Raw genomic sequence first — 16820 nt, 5'->3', positions numbered from 1 at the left:
TTCAAAAACGTATTGAGATTTTGTGTCACGACGTAAGTCTATCTTTCATTTATCTATTATAAACTATATATGACTAAATATCCATCTCAGCAACTATTTCACGTAATCTACTAACATATCTGCTTTCAATTACATCGCCCTTTCCAGCTGCAACTTTTAAAACTAATTCATTAAGCTCAGCCGAACCCAAGATGTCAACATGATCAGCGGTTTTAGCACCACCTCTAATATCAAATCTATCGGGTTCATGTTTAATTTCAACGATAGTTACAGACATATTACCTGGGTTATATCTTGATTTGCTTCCTTTTTGCCATTCGTGGCACATTGTATGAGTCAATAAAGATACGGTACCATCACCATCGCCTAGTAAGACTGGATTTTCGACTTCAGAATTTATAGTATGGTCTAGTTTAACAGTTGGATCAGCATCGTGATAGTAATATGCTCTTTCAGTTGGCTTTCCGATACCGTAGAAACAAAACATTTTCATATCAGGAGCATTTGGCAAAGCTGCCTCTAATGGGTTAGACCATTTCAGATGGTCCTGGTTATTACGTTTTAACTCCTTCTTAGTTCTAGCAATACCGAAAGAATATTGCTCTTTTACTCTATTACTAAACCAGTCTGGGGATCTTTCGAGTAAATAATCAATACTTTCATCCATGGTTAAGTTCTTTTTCGAAGTTCCGTCAAGTCTGATAAATGTACCAAATGTTTCTCCCTTAGGACCTTCAGGGAGAGTTTCATTAGAGCTCAATGGTGTCATCAACGTGTTGGAAGGATCATCTGGAGCATGTGTAGAATTACCCCAGATAACTTCACCCCCTTTTGGTAACATACTTGGAACACCGCCGAATGTTCTTAACATATCAACTCTTTCCTTACGACTGAAGAATTTTTCTAATCCATAGACTGCCAACGCATTCAATTGCACTGTATCTCTCATTTCACCTGAGATTAATGCTGGAATAGTCTTAGGGGCACCCAAGGTACTACCAGAAATATCCACAACTGCAGCGATATTATCATTACACCATTTTGAGCCACCATTACCATAATATTCACCAGATGCTTCTGCCCATTTTAAAAAGTAATAAATAACTTGGGATCCCATTGAATGACCAACTAAAACTGACTTTTCGCCACTTACACCTTTAGTCATCTCAATTTGTGCTTTTAATTTAGAAAAATAAGCATCTCTTTTTTCCAAATCTAAATATGCCAATCTCCAATCGTATGAAGCACTGATCATATTATTTGGGTTATATCCGATAACGGCAAGGTTTTGTAATATCTTGTTCCAAATCCAGTATCCTGCTACAAAGAAATCTGCCGCCTCAAACCCTTGGGCTGCCCTTAATTTAATCTTGGGAGGATCTAAACCTGTTTCAGGATCGAGCATTATATATTTTAACCAACATGCTTTATCCAAGATCATAGTTCTTAACATATAAAACGATCCCCATAATCTTTTACGGAAATGATTCACAGAAGGACAATCAGCAGGTTGTTCTAAACTCCAAGATTCAATTCCAGTGGAGATGACCCCTGGGACCATAACAACGCTATGTTTACTTGTTAAGTTATGGTTGGAAGCCATTCTTCTACCGACTGAAAAAGATTCTGCCGAACCATACAAAGGATCTTCATTTCCAGAACTATCAATATCACTCAAGATAGATTGCAATCCTGAAGGCAAAGCTTCTTTCCAATCATCTAACAATCCACTAACAGAATCAAAACTTACCAACCTGTCAAGTTCCGCCTTCATACTTGGATTCGATGTCGCCCCAAAAAAGCCGGCTACAATCAACCCAATAACTGTTCCCATAATAAAAATCACTCTTCTAGATTCAAACATCTTCTTCTTAACCTTCTCATTCTTAGTATCCTCCTTCTTAGTATCCTCCTTCTTATCACCTTCGTGTGAATGGGGCTGCTTATGTGATAATGATCTTCTTCTCTTAACACTATGCGTTTCAGTCAAAACGGTGTCACTTGAATCTAATGCACTTGTCCTACTTGTTGTTTCAGCCACATATTCATCTTCATGTTTCGAATTCTTATCTCTTCTCTTAGTTGGCTTAGTCATGTTACCTAACAACAGGTAAGAGTCTATAAAATGAAACTAAACACTAGCAATGATATAAATTTCAGATAAATTGATGCCTCACGTGATTGACTCCTGTTCCATGTGAATTATAGCTACATAGAATACATTGTAAAATAAGGATAAATATATTAGTATAAGTAGTAATAGTAGTAATATATAATCATAACGCATCCATAGTGTAGTCATATTCGATACCGGGAGTGACACTTGCAATAAATTTCAAGAAAATGATTAAATATTGATCAACTCTTATACCAGGAACATTTTCTTCGATGTCGACGTCCTCGCCAAAATCTCTACCAGGGACTTTATCTTTTAAATTTAACGATCCTGTTTGTTCTGCTAGGTCTGTTAAATCTGCTGGATTTTCCCTCTTCTTCGATGCCGCTGCGTGAGCCATCAAAACTTTCATGACAGACGAATGCTTACATGGATGGATCGATACCGACATAGTGTTATAAGAGACAGGCAAGGTCTCTATTGTTGCAGTCTTGTCTCTATAATCGCCCGAAATGTCTTCGAACATCTGTTTAGGGAGCAATGGGATCCCGTTAGAATTGAATCCCACAAGATACATCTTGGGAACCCTGTAAGAAGTGGAGTACGTGATATACAAATCGTACTTCCGCAAATTGCTGTTTGCATTGGTTTCAACCAATTCTTCAAAATCGTTCTCATCTTCCGAGCTCTGTTCCTCCGCATTCTCATCGATTAATTCATCAATATCATTAATTTCATTAGTATCATCGTTATCATTCGTATTACCGCCTGAATTCTCTCCCAGTGCATCAGTCTTCAACCGGGATGGATCGTTGTTGATTTTATGTGATTTAACCCATCCATCCTCCAACTCTTCTTCATCCTCATCTAAGTCGCTTTTGATCCCCAAATACGTAACAGCCCTCTGGTATGAAGATACATGCTTGGTAATAAGATATTGTTTGTCTGGAGGTAAGAAGTCCTTCTTCAACTTATCGGGTGCTGAGCTCCATTGCCAGGTCGGGAATTTGTACACCAAGTAGTCCCCAGCTTCTACAAACTCTTCGGGCGATATTTCGCCTGTGGTGGTGAAATCAGATGTATGTCTTATGGGAGTCAAGTACTCCCTCAAAGATGATAGCTTGGATCTTAACATAATTATTCAATAAAATATTATTGTAAAAGACGCTAGAAGCACCTGCTTATCCGTCCTTATCAGGCCCATTCTCCTTAAATAGCCGTTATCGGGAAGTCGTGGCGATGTTCAAAACAGGTGTGGCGAATGGTTCCAAATTTCTGACCCAAGTCCTACGTCTACAGAAGATCTGGGACCTGCTTGAACTCGAAAGCTGTTGCTCGTGCTGCTAGAGACAACGATTTGGGATCGATTTCGGAAGGTGCAGATTCGTCCCTTGTGTAGATTCGTCCCTTGTGTATACACATTGAAGAGGAGGGTTCTGGTGCAAGGCTGCAAGGCTGCAAGCCATAATCTTAACTTGGAATAACCAATCAAACAAGACCCTAATTACACATAATGTTTCGAATGAGATATATGGTATCAATTAGCCGTCGGTCTCTACATTTCATGAGGGAAAAATTGCATTTACTATAACCAGGCCGCAAGCCAAGACATCGGTACGACCACTGGAAACCCAAGAAAAATGCATGTTCGCGAGATCTAAATGGAACTAACCGGTATGGTGCAAGCAGAGTCCCCAAAAATTTCGTGTCCTACTCCTAAACGAATATATGAAAAATCGTTTACGATAGCTAGGAGTAGAAGACAAGATATCGGTAAGCAGCAAAAGCTGCAAATCTATATACAAGCATTTAATATAACATTAAATAAATCAAACCTTGAACTCTAACTAGTTGTAAAAATTAACAGTTAGACCTAAAGATAATTGGTTTATTTCTATGTATATTCAACAAGTGGTTCAGTAAAGCTATTTAATCTTATTTTATCTTCTAAAATTACGTATATTTCATTAAAATAGTTATCATCAAAATCATTCTTAATATCTCTTTCAGTATTTATTTTCACATAATCTATTATATCATCAAAAAAATATGAAACAGATAATTTCTTACCAGTTAATAGCTTAATTACCTGTGTCACATGCTGTCCACCAGTAAGTATATCTCTAGAGTATACCCTCCAGCTCATATCCCACTAACCTAGTCCAGTATATAACTTAAAATAACTCGAACCGTCACTGCTACTCATATACTCTGCCATTTTGTCTAACAGGTACCCCCTCCGTCTAAAACATCAAAATTTAAATCTTTACACATATCTACCATAATAGAGTACGGCCCCGAAGAATTGCGTTTCACTAGTTTGACATCTTAGCTCTTGATCGCAAGTTTCAGCTCTCTTCGTCATATGTGATTCTAAGTCATTAAACACGTAACAGCCATAAGTACCGTTCCTGTTAACGACTCGGACGTAAGTATTATTAGCTGACATATCTTGTAAAATATAATCATCTGTACCATCTTCTTCAACAGAACGAGCACTAATAACTGCTGGCTTGTTAATAACTCTAAAATCATAGTTATGGATAGGCCTGCTATTACTAGGATTTCAGCCATAGCAGTATCAACGTCCTCACGCTTAGCGCTTGACCCTGACAAGTTAGTGGCCTCCGAAGTAATAGCTACAGCTAAGGTTGCCCGTTTAGCTGCCGATGCCATAGCTTTAATACAACTTGATCTGGCGCCTGGCCCCTTTGCATCATTGCATGCACACCAGATAACTGCCCGAGCGCCTGATCCAGCTACCCCGATACAGGTATGTGTTATGGCCCCCCAGAAAATAGTCGATCTCCATTTATTGGCGTTACTAGCGACTGTAGCTATCTGATCATAGAATGGGAAATCCCTCTTAACTATAGCATTATCAGTGGTGGCTACTAAGTGATCAGATATCTCAGCAGTAATACTACTAGTTAACAAAAATAAAACCGTACAACGACTGAAGTTCATTTTATGATATATAAAAATGTATCACATAAAAACAAAAACCGTTTTTTCAAATCATATCCTGTATATATTTCTTCCCGCCACCGGCGGTCCAAGCGTGCCATCCACCGCTCTCACGGTCGTGACCTATCGGATGCACTAAAACATATAATGTACGAACCGATCGCTTATCACCCTATACCTTATTTGTTTCTGGCGAACGGTATAACTAGGCGCATCAGCTATCATCTCTTCATTCTTACTCCCCACGTTACCTTCGTCATATTCTACATTCTACACTGCCCTTCCCTGCGTTCTGACATTCTAAGCACTTACATTCTCTACCCCATTCTCGTCGTATCCCTACACCTCCTATGTTATCGTACCTTCCATACCATTTCCTTACATGTCCTGACAAGTCCTGTCTGTGGCAGCCCTTCCGAATCGGCTGCTCCACCACTTGCGTGAATTCCTCATCGCGTTCTCATTATACATAAGTCGCGGTACTAAACATTGGAACCTCGTCCCAATTAGGCAATTTGCAAATAAATACTACTACCAAACTGTTTCGGGACGTAAATATAACGGTAATAACAAGAAATTCATAAATAAAACGACACGTCTCGTTAGGAGTCCAGGACGCATTGCGAGAACGGTGCGAGCCATGCGAATATTAATAGTATATTTGGTGTTATTGTTTTTTAGGTGTGCATGAAATTGTAAACATTACCTGCAAAGTGGTTGGAGGGCACAAACACAAAAGAAGACCAATTGACAATTACAGCCAATTTGCTAACAAAACGGTTCCCAAAACGTACATCGTCAGAAGTAAACTTCCTAACCCGAACGCCACTAGCGATATTTTTTTGGCAGTATTTTGGTATTTGGAAAAATACAGTTTAGTTTTAGTTAACGCGATCGAGTATTTGTATTTTGATCGAACTGAGTATTTGATACTTTACATCAAGTTTAGGATTTTCAGGTATAACTCGGTACATTTTATCTTTCGTCAGAAACAAACCTTCTTCAGCGACTCAACCCATTAGTGACGTTAAGATCTACTATCACACTGCTAACATGTCGTCACTCACTGCGTCATCTTCCCAAAGCTCCAACAGAATTGCATTAGCACCAATTAGAGATTCACGTCTAAACATCAATTCTCCGTTGAGTCTGAAAAATAAGCGGTCATATACATCTTCATTGGTTGACGTTGTGGGGCCTTCGACACCTTCTGACTCGTTGAAGAGACAGAAGGTGTTGCCGGTTCAGTCACAGACATTACGGGCCACCAAGAGTGTCAGCTTTTCTGACTTTAGATTTGGGTCCACTCCGCCAAAGTCTACCAGTTTAACAAGCAAACCATTAGTGACTAGCAGCACAAATGCCACCGCAGGTCTTGCAGCCACCAAGTTGAAACTCAAACTACAATTAGCATTCTATAAACTCCAACATAAATCAAACAGCATTAATAACAATAACAAGTCTGGTAATGAATACATAGACGCTACCAAAAGTCAAACCCAAACCAACACGTCATTCGACTCTTCTGATTTATTGACCAAATCCACTATTCCTCCTGTTGACAGAAAGTCACATTTACCTACGCCCCCTAAGCTGACCGGCTATTCGTCTTCTGCAAACATGAACTTGCAAACCAAAACAAAGATTGTTCAAAATCCTTCCAATCATGCAAAGATATCTTCTTACAAATACACAAAGAAGCCTTCTCTTTCTGCCATTGCATACGACAAGAACGTCAGTAACTTCAAGAACACTCAGAATTTACGGTTGTTCTCCGTCAAAAGGGGTTCCCAGTATTATCACGATGTATCAAAGGTGCCTTTGATTCCAAGTGACGTTACTAAGTCAAACAAAACACACGCAGTAAGAGCAAATTCAGAAATCATACCACGTACGACGGTCACTTCCGATGGATCAATGATCAGGTTACCAAAACCTCTTATGTGCAAGGTTAATATGGAGAGTTCTAACTTGAGATCCCTGACAAACCCTGTGACCTTAAAATCAATGTCATTGCCTCCAATTAATAAAATATTGAAGACACCTATGAAGAAATCATCATCCACTAGAAATTTAGTAAATGGCTACTTACAAAACCAGAACAGAAATCAACCACGAACCCTGACCAATACTAAGCAAGAAGATGTTAATCAAACCATTCTCAACACTGACGAAACCATCGATGAAGATGATGATGGGCCATTGAGAGAATCGACATGTAACTCAATTAAAGTATCCAAAAAAGATAACAATAATATTTTAAGCTCATCTCCTATTAGAAATTCCCAAAATACCTTTGGAACTCCAAATTCGTTCAGTGTTGCGAAATCTTTGTTACAATTAGGTTCTGGTTTCTACAGTTAATTATCATACAGTTGTCATTTTGTATATTTACCGTCCGATAGAAGCAAACGTACAGTCGCTTTTTTTTTTTTGTTACCCCTAGAGTCATTGTCTGCCACTAATTTTCCTGGTTCTATGCACTTTTAGATATGAAGTTTATGTTGTCATCTTTACATGTATTATAAAATTTTTATGTTTCAAAATTATTCTTTTTAGTCATAATATACATTTAATAAATTATTACGTCTCCATATTGACATTGCTTACTTTAGTCGTCGGATAAATGCTTAGCAATATTATTTAGATACATTTTGATGCTTATTAATATTGACTAAATGTGGCTACAAAAATCGCAATAAGTCCGAAAACTATTATGGGGTATAAAAGTGGGTTCAAAGAATCATATTTAAAAGCTCAATTGATTAGGTATTAGAATAAATCGAAATATATCAGGATAAGTACAATGTCTTTACAAGGAAAGAACTTTAAGCTCTCAAACGGAAACACAATCCCAGCTGTTGGATATGGTGTTGGAACTAAATGGTTCAAATTTGGAAGAAATGAAATTGACGATAACGTAGTCAATGCAGTACAACTCGCAATCGAAACTGGAGCACCACATATTGATGGTGCCGAAGTGTACAATACAAACAAAGAGATTGGTCAATCATTGACCAATAGTGGTGTAAAGAGAGAAGATGTATTTGTTACAGACAAGTATTTCGCTGGCGATGGGAGTTACCAAGCAAGATCAACAAATGCCAACCCTTATGAAGCATTGAAGGCAGATTTAAAGGATTTGAACGTTGATTATGTTGATTTGTATTTAATTCATGCTCCTTTCGTTAAGAAGGAGACACATGGCTTCGATTTAGCTGAGGCATGGCAATACCTTGAAAAATTAGTGGATGATGGATATGCTAAAAATATCGGAGTATCTAACTTCGCTAAGGAAGACCTTGAGGTTATTTTGAATAGTAAACCTAAGTACAAACCGGTGATTAACCAGATTGAGTACAATGCATACTTGCAGAATCAAACACCAGGTATTGTGGAATTTTCTAAGTCTAATGATATCTTGGTTACAGCTTATTCACCATTGGGCCCACTTTTGAAAGGTAAGCCAGGTCCTATCGATGACTACGTTAACAAATTGGCTTCAAAGTATGACAAGACTGATAGTCAAATTTTGCTTAGAAGTGTTTTGCAAAACGGTATTTTACCAATCACAACGTCTAGCAAGAAGGAGAGAATCAAGGCCAGTTTGGAAATTTTTGATTTTGAATTAACTAAGGATGAGGTCAGCGAAATCAACAAGCTCGGTGAACAGAAGACATTAAGACAATACTGGACTAAAGAATATTCCAAGTATGATTAGATCAGATTAGATTATATATATATATATTCACATAGATTATATATTTGTATTATGAATTAAATTTGCTATTTCGTCTACCATTTCAGAAACCTCTTGTACATGCGTATCAAAATTGTTGTATTCAGGCTGAAATTCGCCAAATATTATAGTCTGTTCCATTTGATCTATGCAAGTACCTGGTGGTAATTTTCCATTGATTATCATTTGCGAAACAAGGCCCTCAATATCCAAATCTGTCGGTATTATGAACAATTGGGTTATCTTATCCAAGTGAATATTCATATAGTATTTAGGAAGCAACGAAATATTATTTTCAAGGAAATTTGATACCAATAATGATGAATTGGTCTTTGCAATTTTCTTCACTATTGGTGCTTTCGAATTAGTCAAAAATGTTTCGTATTGTGTGAACAGGATAAATTTCTCCTCGTTAAGTAATGTGAATATACCTCTTATCGAATCATCGACTTTCTTGTTAAATCTGTTTGCAATTGTGGAATCTACGCTTGTTGCTTGTGAAATCCCTAATGTTTCGTCAAGAAACTTCAATATGTTTTTCTTCCTGAAGTCACTCCCTGCCAAGAAACAATAATCAACTACTTTCAAGTATAAGTCCACTGCCAAATCTATAACATTATCATCCTCCGTATCAGGTATGTTACTCAATGTGGTTAATTTTTTATTGACGAGCTCCATAAACCTGAAGATTGTAACAGTTGGATTGAATAGATATTGGAAATCGTTGTATAAATCATTATATTTCACTCGTATATATTGTCTAGTTGGATTATTCTGTACGTTAAAAGGCCCTTTTGGGAAAGCACTCGAAAGCAGAACCATTTTATTAAGAGAGTCTACCTCATAGATATCTAATTCTCTGAATTCTAGGATAAACTCTATCTTCAATAAGATCATCAATGCAGCCAACTCATCATCTTCGCTATCTAGGGGTAAGTTATCTACCAATTGATTAGCCTCTGACTCGGTATTCTTATATATAATTTGTCTCAAATACAAATATTTGTCTATGTTGGGTATTGAACGGTTATTTAAGGTTTCTGTAACCTCATTAGATAACATTATTGACGACATATTCGACTATTATTCTTGGTATACATGTATCGTATCTTATTAAGTCCTGAAAATTCAAGTAACACAAAATAATTTTTTATACGACTATAAACGAGTCGTATAAATTTTCCAAAAGGTTTAAGATGCAATATAAAAGGGTATAAAAGCTTACCATTACGAGACTATATCACCACTTATAGGTAGACGATAATTTTTTTATACAATGAAATTATTTTACTTCACAGCTATCCCATTAGCTATTTTTTACGTTTTTAATCACTTGTTCTACTCTTGGTTACCAAGAAATTATAGATTTGATAAAGAAAAACTTGCCAGCTTATCAAGAGAAGTTATTGCTAACCATCCAGATGGAAATGCTACTGCTATTATGCTTGAATTAGCACCAAAGATTAAGGCCGAATATGGTGATATTATCAATGACTTCAACTTCGACAACTGGGTTTATAATAATGCTGGTGGTGCCATGGGAACCATGTTTATCTTACATGCATCTATCAGTGAATACTTGATCTTTTTCGGAACTGCTATCGGTACAGAAGGTCATACTGGTATTCATTTTGCTGATGATTACTTTACAATTTTGACTGGAGAAGAAAGGGCTGCTTACCCAGGTGCTTTGACACCGGAAGTCTACTTACCAGGTGACGTTCATCATTTAGCTAAGGGACATTCTAAGCAATATTCTATGCCAGGTGGTGCATTTGCATTGGAATTGGCACAGGGTTGGATTCCAGCTATGTTGCCATTCGGTTTCTTAGATACATTATCCTCCACATTGGACTTCCATGCCTTCGGTAGGACTGTTTACTTCACTGGTTTAGATATGGTCAGAAACTTGTTAAGAGGAAAGTTTTAGATTTGTCAATCAGTATTAGGTTTTTCCTAGAAACTGATTTTATATCGAACCACCCGATTATAAAAGATGTTTTGTGATATCATTTATAGAGATTGTAATTATTAGAATAAATACAGACTGTAAAATAATGTCAATTTTTGTATCGTTCCTATTATTGTTGGATGGAACTGACATAGTCGATGGCCTCCTTGTCAGTAATTATATAAAAAAGCCTTCATCGCTGCACTCTTTATTTCTTTATCTGAGATATACATTAGTGTTTTTACTACTAATATACTTACATCCGTGCATTATGAAGGTGATCATAGTTATTTCTACGACTCGTGAATATTTTCAAATTAAGGTGAGTATTTCAGGGAGTTTATCATTATATTAATATAGATGAATGTTATTTGAGCTATATAGTACTTCAATGCGCTTCCCTAACCTATCCAATAGTGTTTTGTATATACACAAGAATAGTTAACCTTTTATTCTCTAAATTTTATTACTTCTATGTATTAAGGTAGATATATTGTTATCTATCTTTACTAAAAAAGAACTGTGGAATAGTTTTTTAAATTTTGTTAGATTTTTGCTATATATGAGAATTATAGTAAATTTGCAGCCATTATTCATACAAATAAAACGGGAGAAGGAGAACAAACTATTTTACAGTTATATTAAGTAGAAGTAACAGAAGCTGATCATATATACATCAACCGTAAAATAACATTATGTTAGAATTTACAAAGGAAATACGTTTCGTTTATTATACAATAAAACCACGATATTGAATTTATGCGCGTGGCTTAATCTAAATTGATTAGTGCGTTTCAATGATATGATTTACTAAATAATCTTCAAATAATCATACAATTCAGTTCATCTTTGATTCCAAAAAACTATGTCCTACAGGGGAGAATCCAATAATGAATTTTCACCATTAGCAAACAGCGGATTTCTGTATGATGCAACAAGAAATGAGGATTTAGATGAATCTGAGGTCATCACGTATATTCAGAAGAGAAGAGCTTCTATTGCCTCATGTGGAACTGATAAGATCCCAAGTAGCTTGATTTTAACCCAGGGCGGAACAAAGCACCATTTAGAGAGAGGTAATGAAGAGATGATGACCATGTCTAGATCGAATGCATCATTCGTTGGCGATGTCCTATCTCACGCGAGCGGATTATTGGCTGAACCAGAAACAGATATCAAAACAGAAATTACGGTTTTGTTTGAATATTCAATTCCATTGATTATCACATTTTTGTTGCAATATTCATTAACAGTTGCATCGGTATTTTCGGTTGGGAGACTAGGTCTGAAGGAATTGGCGGCTGTTAGCTTATCTTCAATGACGGCCAATATTTCAGGTTACGCTATAATACAGGGAGTTTCTACGTGTCTTGATACTCTATGTGCACAGGCATATGGTAGAAAAGAGTTTAACGCCGTTGGGGTGCACTTTTTCAAGTGCAATTATTTATTATTTTTGTTGTGTATTCCCATGTTCTTACTATGGGTATTTGGGTCAAAACCAATTCTTTTGATAATTATTGGTAATGAGAAGGAGGAGTTGTGTACATTTGCCTCTCAATACCTTCGAGTTCTAAGTTTAGGGTTGCCGGCATTCATCCTCTTTGAAAATGGCAAGCACTTTTTGCAAGCTCAAGGTATATCTCATGCATCAACTTATGTATTGGCTATATGTGCACCATTGAATGCATATCTTAATTATTTGTTGGTATGGAACAAATCTATTGGTATGGGTTTTGTAGGAGCTCCTATATCTGTATCAATAACAAACTGGTTGATGTGTATTTTACTTTACTCCTATATTTGGTTAGTTAAGGGTAAAGAATGCTGGCCTAACACAGGTTTGCTTTCGCCCGTGTTGTTTCGAAATTGGAGTAGAATGATAAACCTTTCGATACCTGGAGTATTGATGGTAGAGGCAGAGTGGTTAGCATTTGAAATCATTACGTTTACTGCATCTAAGTTTGGCACTGACGTTTTAGCTGCTCAATCAATTGTCTCTACCACCTGTGTCCTACTTTATCAGATACCTTTCGCAATATCAATTGCTATTTCAACTAGAGTTGCCTGGTACATTGGTGCCGCCGCGAAGAAACCCGCCAAGTGTGCAACAACAGTTGCAATCTACGTTTCATTACTACTAGGGTTTATTAATGGATCTTTTTTGTTCTGGTTTAGAGATGTATTGGCTTCCCTCTACACCACCGATTCCCATGTCATTAAACTTACCTCAAAGGTATTAATAATTGCTTCGATATACCAAATTAACGACTTCTTATCGTGCTCGACAGGGGGGATTTTAAGAGGTCAAGGCAGACAAAAAATAGGCGGAATATTAAATCTAATATCCTACTACTGCATTGCGTTACCTTGCGCCTTTACATTTGCATTCTACTTTAAATTGGAATTGGTAGGTTTATGGCTAGGTATGATTATTGCTCTCTTTTTCGTTTCTACCCTACAATACTACTTTGTATTAGCTAGTGACTGGGATTATATTATCAGTGAATGCATCAGTGAGAGTGTATTCGACGATGGCTTCAATACAGATGTACATTCCATGGTTCCTAGTATGAGCAGTTCGCGTTTTGCTTAACTAACACATTTTGTTATACTTCCTTTCATTTTTTGTGTCTTCTGCTACTAATGTTGGATAGTGAACGTATAATGCAGTCTGATGCAATATATGGGCTATGGTGAAGTTCGAGTGCGTAGTATTCTGTAAACACTGTCAAAAATTTACTCAACTTATAACCGACACGAATAAACGTCCTACATTTTATACGTAATAAACTTAATGCGATCAAATAATAGCTATACTTTCCGTTTAGTGGCGGCTGATATAACTTATACTCGTCGCCAGCAGTAATTATGGCATTATATTCTGTTTATTTGAAACTACGAGTGTTATGAACTTATGCCCTGCGTCAAATGATTGTTTCGCAGCCTGATTCGGATAAACTATGCCTTTGTGAAGGGTAGTAATAGTGATGTTGTTCTACCTTTAAGTTGTAACTATTTATATCTAATGATATTTGGGGCAGTTCGAAGGGTTTGAAACTTGATAAAAAAATTATATAAAGAGGTGCTTTTCACAGGCAATTGAAATAAAGATAGCTAGCCATTAATCCAATCGCTAAACAAACTACCAAAATGAAAATTTCCACCATTGCTATCTTATCCGTTATTTCTTTAACATCTGCTGCTACTACTGAAGGTGGGTCTGTCGCCACAAAAGTCCACACTGACACCACCCTTGCTACGGTTACTAGCTGTGCTGAGACTGTCACCGAGTGTCCAGGTAAGGCTTCCTCTGCAGCTGGTGAAGTATCCAGTCCTGGTTCTGTTGCTCCATCTGTTGCTCCATCCGTTGCTCCATCTGTTGCTCCATCTGTTGCGCCATCTGTTGCTCCATCTGTTGCGCCATCTGTTGCTCCATCTGTTGCTCCATCTGTTGCATCTTCTGTTGCACCTTCTGTTGCACCTTCCCCTTCGAATGCCACCAGCCCAGGTATCTCTTCTTTGGAAGGTGGTGCCGCTATTAACGGTGTCTCAGGTGTCGGACTTGCTGCCTTAGCTGCCGGTTTATTATGTTTGTAAATTCAGTGTTATGCTAAGAATTATGTAATGTAATATTTACTAATATATGGGATACTTTTTTTATACTATTATCTATTGCTTGCCGGGCCCCGCTCGGCAAGCCTATCTTCTAAATGCTTAATTTTTGAGTTGGCAATAGCCAACTCATTCTGGTAATGTGCTATCGTTTTATCGTTCTTGTCCAATTCAGTCAACAAATTATCGCAAATGATTCGTATTGACAGTTGATGGGATGTTGACTTGATAAGGTTGATTTTTTCTCGAATGGTTGTGGTTGACGACCTCGAAATGCGCTTCTTCAAATTACGGTACTTGAACACCAACTTGTAGTATGCCTTGTAGAAGTTTTGGCAGTTGGTTAGTTCCTTAATATACTCTTCTCTCAATGCTTTGTACTTTTCGTTTATGTCAGTGGGCACCTCAACCTGGTCGTTTAGGTCAACGTAAGCATTCAACTCGTTAAGAAATTTATTCCTGTCACTAACCCTATCAACAATCTCGCGCAATCGTTTGTCATTCTTGGTGGCCATTCGATCATCATCACCGGGTCCCTTGTACATTCTATCAGCGTATGTTGGAGTGTATTTGTTATATTTTGCGTTCAACTGGGCCGTGGTGATGTCGTTTTCCAAATTGATCTCTCTTTCCAAATTTCTCATGTCATTATCAATAGATCCGACGTATTTCCGTTCGAATGATTCCCGCTTCAGGGCCAGTGGGCTCGGATATCGTCCGGGGTAGTCAGTAGGTAGTCTTTTCTGCGTCCCAGTCCTCAGACCTGGTGTCTCTTTATTCAATATGTTTGTGGGCAAGCTCGTGGGCACTCGCTCAGGCAAATTATTCACAACGTCGTTAGTATGATTATACCTGTTGAAAATATAGTCAATGTCGCTATTCAACTCATCGTCCGAATCATCAAGCACTTGCGAGTCAATTATATAATGGTCACTAAACAAGTCCTTATACTGTGAATCTCTGCTCAGTCGTCCTCTTTTATCTAGAAAGTCATGTGTGTCCTGTCTATCATAATTGTCTATTATTTCTGCATTTTGACTCCGATACGGTCTTTGCAGTGCTTGGGTACTAATTGTGTCCTCATTGTATCTTGGATACGTCTGTATGGTATTGTTATAGTCTACAGTAGGTTCATTGGCCAAAGGTGACGTGGCCCCAAAAATAGACGACAATGCCTTGCTTATTATACCTTTTTTTGGGGTTTCCATCGAGATATAACGCTTTTTGGTTAGAATTGTGGTTATATCCATTAGTGTTTGTTTATGTAAACGATTGATCGCGATTGAAAAATAGGGTGTTTGCAGGTTATAGAAAAGGCTGCAAGTGTTTGCATGTTAAGACATCAACGTATACAATCGACGGATTTTTACCTCTTTTCACAGGCCTTTATTGTCTGTGTTTCTTAAGACATGAGTTCCTTTCAACCAATATGGATGCAAACAGAAACCGTTAGTAGAAAGCGAGGAAAATACCTAATTTTCCGGTTAAACTTTGTCATTTATGAGGCAGGAATAAAATAGACATGATAGTCCATCGGTGAAAATACGACAGACCCTAAATGGCAATTTCGGAATCTATGGCCACTTCTGCTGGCAGGTGAGAATAGAGCTCCATATTCAGTTCGTGTTTGAATCAGTATCGCGTGATTACTACCACAACAATGGATTACAGCACCGATCGCATCACTGCCCAATAAAGTAGTAAACTAGCGTTAACGGCCCGGATTATTCAATAATGGTAACGTTGAGGTACTTTCTGCATGAGCCAGCACCACCGCTAAAGACTCCTCATATCAATCGTGCCAATCGTGTATGTAAGTAACTGGATTCGTACTTCGTTTAACTGCTGGCCGAATTCGGCTAGGTGTTCCTGATTACAATGAGGAGAACAATGGGAGGCTGCGAAATTGAGTTTTGTGAACAGATGAACTGGAAGAAGTGCCGTTTGATCAAGATCAAAGAATAGAGCTACCTGTGGTAGGTGTAGGCCATTGCCGAGGCAATTAGACGGTAAGTGACAGTTAGTTCCGGAAAGGTCTATTGCAATACAAGTGAGTCTATTCAACCCTACATAGGCGAACGTGCGTATAGAGTATACGTTATGCAGATACCCTTACTCTGGTCTCAACTTGATAGCGTCAACACGCAAACTTCGGATAGACCATTAGCGATAACGTTAAGCGACAATTAATTGCTGCGTGTTCATAAAAAAACATGAATAACGTATTGAAGCATTGTGGGAATGGACAGAAATGGAGTTTTTGTTGTTGGTTATCCTATTCGGTATTAGGCGTAATACCACCTAAGTTTGGAAGCTATTATTCACTCACAATATGTGCGAGGGGGCCGAATGAATAATAGTATTAGCTGAGGTCATCTCGTAACTCGGTATTAAAAGATATGCATTTATATAAGTATGCCAATTCCTTCTTG

General features: G+C 37.6%; 10 protein-coding genes across 10 annotated transcripts; 5 read left to right on the top strand and 5 right to left on the bottom strand. All coding sequences in view use genetic code 12, as the record gives it.

Annotated features, from left to right (window-relative positions):
• Positions 1-73: 73 nt before the first annotated feature.
• DEHA2D09922g (DEHA2D09922p) lies at positions 74-2095 on the bottom strand (the record flags this gene model as incomplete). Its single annotated transcript, XM_458897.1, has 1 exon — positions 74-2095. The coding sequence occupies one exon, from the start codon at positions 2093-2095 to the stop codon at positions 74-76; it is 2022 nt and encodes a 673-aa protein (XP_458897.2).
• A 181-nt stretch (positions 2096-2276) lies between these two features.
• DEHA2D09900g (DEHA2D09900p) lies at positions 2277-3251 on the bottom strand (the record flags this gene model as incomplete). Its single annotated transcript, XM_458896.1, has 1 exon — positions 2277-3251. The coding sequence occupies one exon, from the start codon at positions 3249-3251 to the stop codon at positions 2277-2279; it is 975 nt and encodes a 324-aa protein (XP_458896.2).
• Positions 3252-4010: 759 nt separating this feature from the next.
• On the bottom strand, positions 4011-4262 carry DEHA2D09878g (DEHA2D09878p; the record flags this gene model as incomplete). The annotated part of the gene is made up of 1 exon (XM_458895.1): positions 4011-4262. The coding sequence occupies one exon, from the start codon at positions 4260-4262 to the stop codon at positions 4011-4013; it is 252 nt and encodes an 83-aa protein (XP_458895.1).
• A 1874-nt stretch (positions 4263-6136) lies between these two features.
• DEHA2D09856g (DEHA2D09856p) lies at positions 6137-7447 on the top strand (the record flags this gene model as incomplete). The annotated part of the gene is made up of 1 exon (XM_458894.1): positions 6137-7447. One exon carries the CDS (start codon positions 6137-6139, stop codon positions 7445-7447), a length of 1311 nt encoding a protein of 436 aa, XP_458894.2.
• A 442-nt stretch (positions 7448-7889) lies between these two features.
• DEHA2D09834g (DEHA2D09834p) lies at positions 7890-8804 on the top strand (the record flags this gene model as incomplete). The annotated part of the gene is made up of 1 exon (XM_458893.1): positions 7890-8804. One exon carries the CDS (start codon positions 7890-7892, stop codon positions 8802-8804), a length of 915 nt encoding a protein of 304 aa, XP_458893.1.
• A 36-nt stretch (positions 8805-8840) lies between these two features.
• On the bottom strand, positions 8841-9896 carry DEHA2D09812g (DEHA2D09812p; the record flags this gene model as incomplete). Its single annotated transcript, XM_458892.1, has 1 exon — positions 8841-9896. The coding sequence occupies one exon, from the start codon at positions 9894-9896 to the stop codon at positions 8841-8843; it is 1056 nt and encodes a 351-aa protein (XP_458892.2).
• A 202-nt stretch (positions 9897-10098) lies between these two features.
• Positions 10099-10752, top strand: DEHA2D09790g (DEHA2D09790p; the record flags this gene model as incomplete). Its single annotated transcript, XM_458891.1, has 1 exon — positions 10099-10752. One exon carries the CDS (start codon positions 10099-10101, stop codon positions 10750-10752), a length of 654 nt encoding a protein of 217 aa, XP_458891.1.
• Positions 10753-11638: 886 nt separating this feature from the next.
• DEHA2D09768g (DEHA2D09768p) lies at positions 11639-13369 on the top strand (the record flags this gene model as incomplete). The annotated part of the gene is made up of 1 exon (XM_458890.1): positions 11639-13369. One exon carries the CDS (start codon positions 11639-11641, stop codon positions 13367-13369), a length of 1731 nt encoding a protein of 576 aa, XP_458890.2.
• Positions 13370-13926: 557 nt separating this feature from the next.
• DEHA2D09746g (DEHA2D09746p) lies at positions 13927-14373 on the top strand (the record flags this gene model as incomplete). The annotated part of the gene is made up of 1 exon (XM_458889.1): positions 13927-14373. One exon carries the CDS (start codon positions 13927-13929, stop codon positions 14371-14373), a length of 447 nt encoding a protein of 148 aa, XP_458889.1.
• Positions 14374-14441: 68 nt separating this feature from the next.
• DEHA2D09724g (DEHA2D09724p) lies at positions 14442-15638 on the bottom strand (the record flags this gene model as incomplete). Its single annotated transcript, XM_458888.1, has 1 exon — positions 14442-15638. The coding sequence occupies one exon, from the start codon at positions 15636-15638 to the stop codon at positions 14442-14444; it is 1197 nt and encodes a 398-aa protein (XP_458888.2).
• Positions 15639-16820: the final 1182 nt, after the last annotated feature.

The sequence above is a fragment of the Debaryomyces hansenii genome, assembly GCF_000006445.2.
Source record: "Debaryomyces hansenii CBS767 chromosome A complete sequence".
Classification (NCBI taxonomy): domain Eukaryota; kingdom Fungi; phylum Ascomycota; class Pichiomycetes; order Serinales; family Debaryomycetaceae; genus Debaryomyces; species Debaryomyces hansenii.
This window is presented reverse-complemented; position numbering and strand designations above follow the sequence as displayed.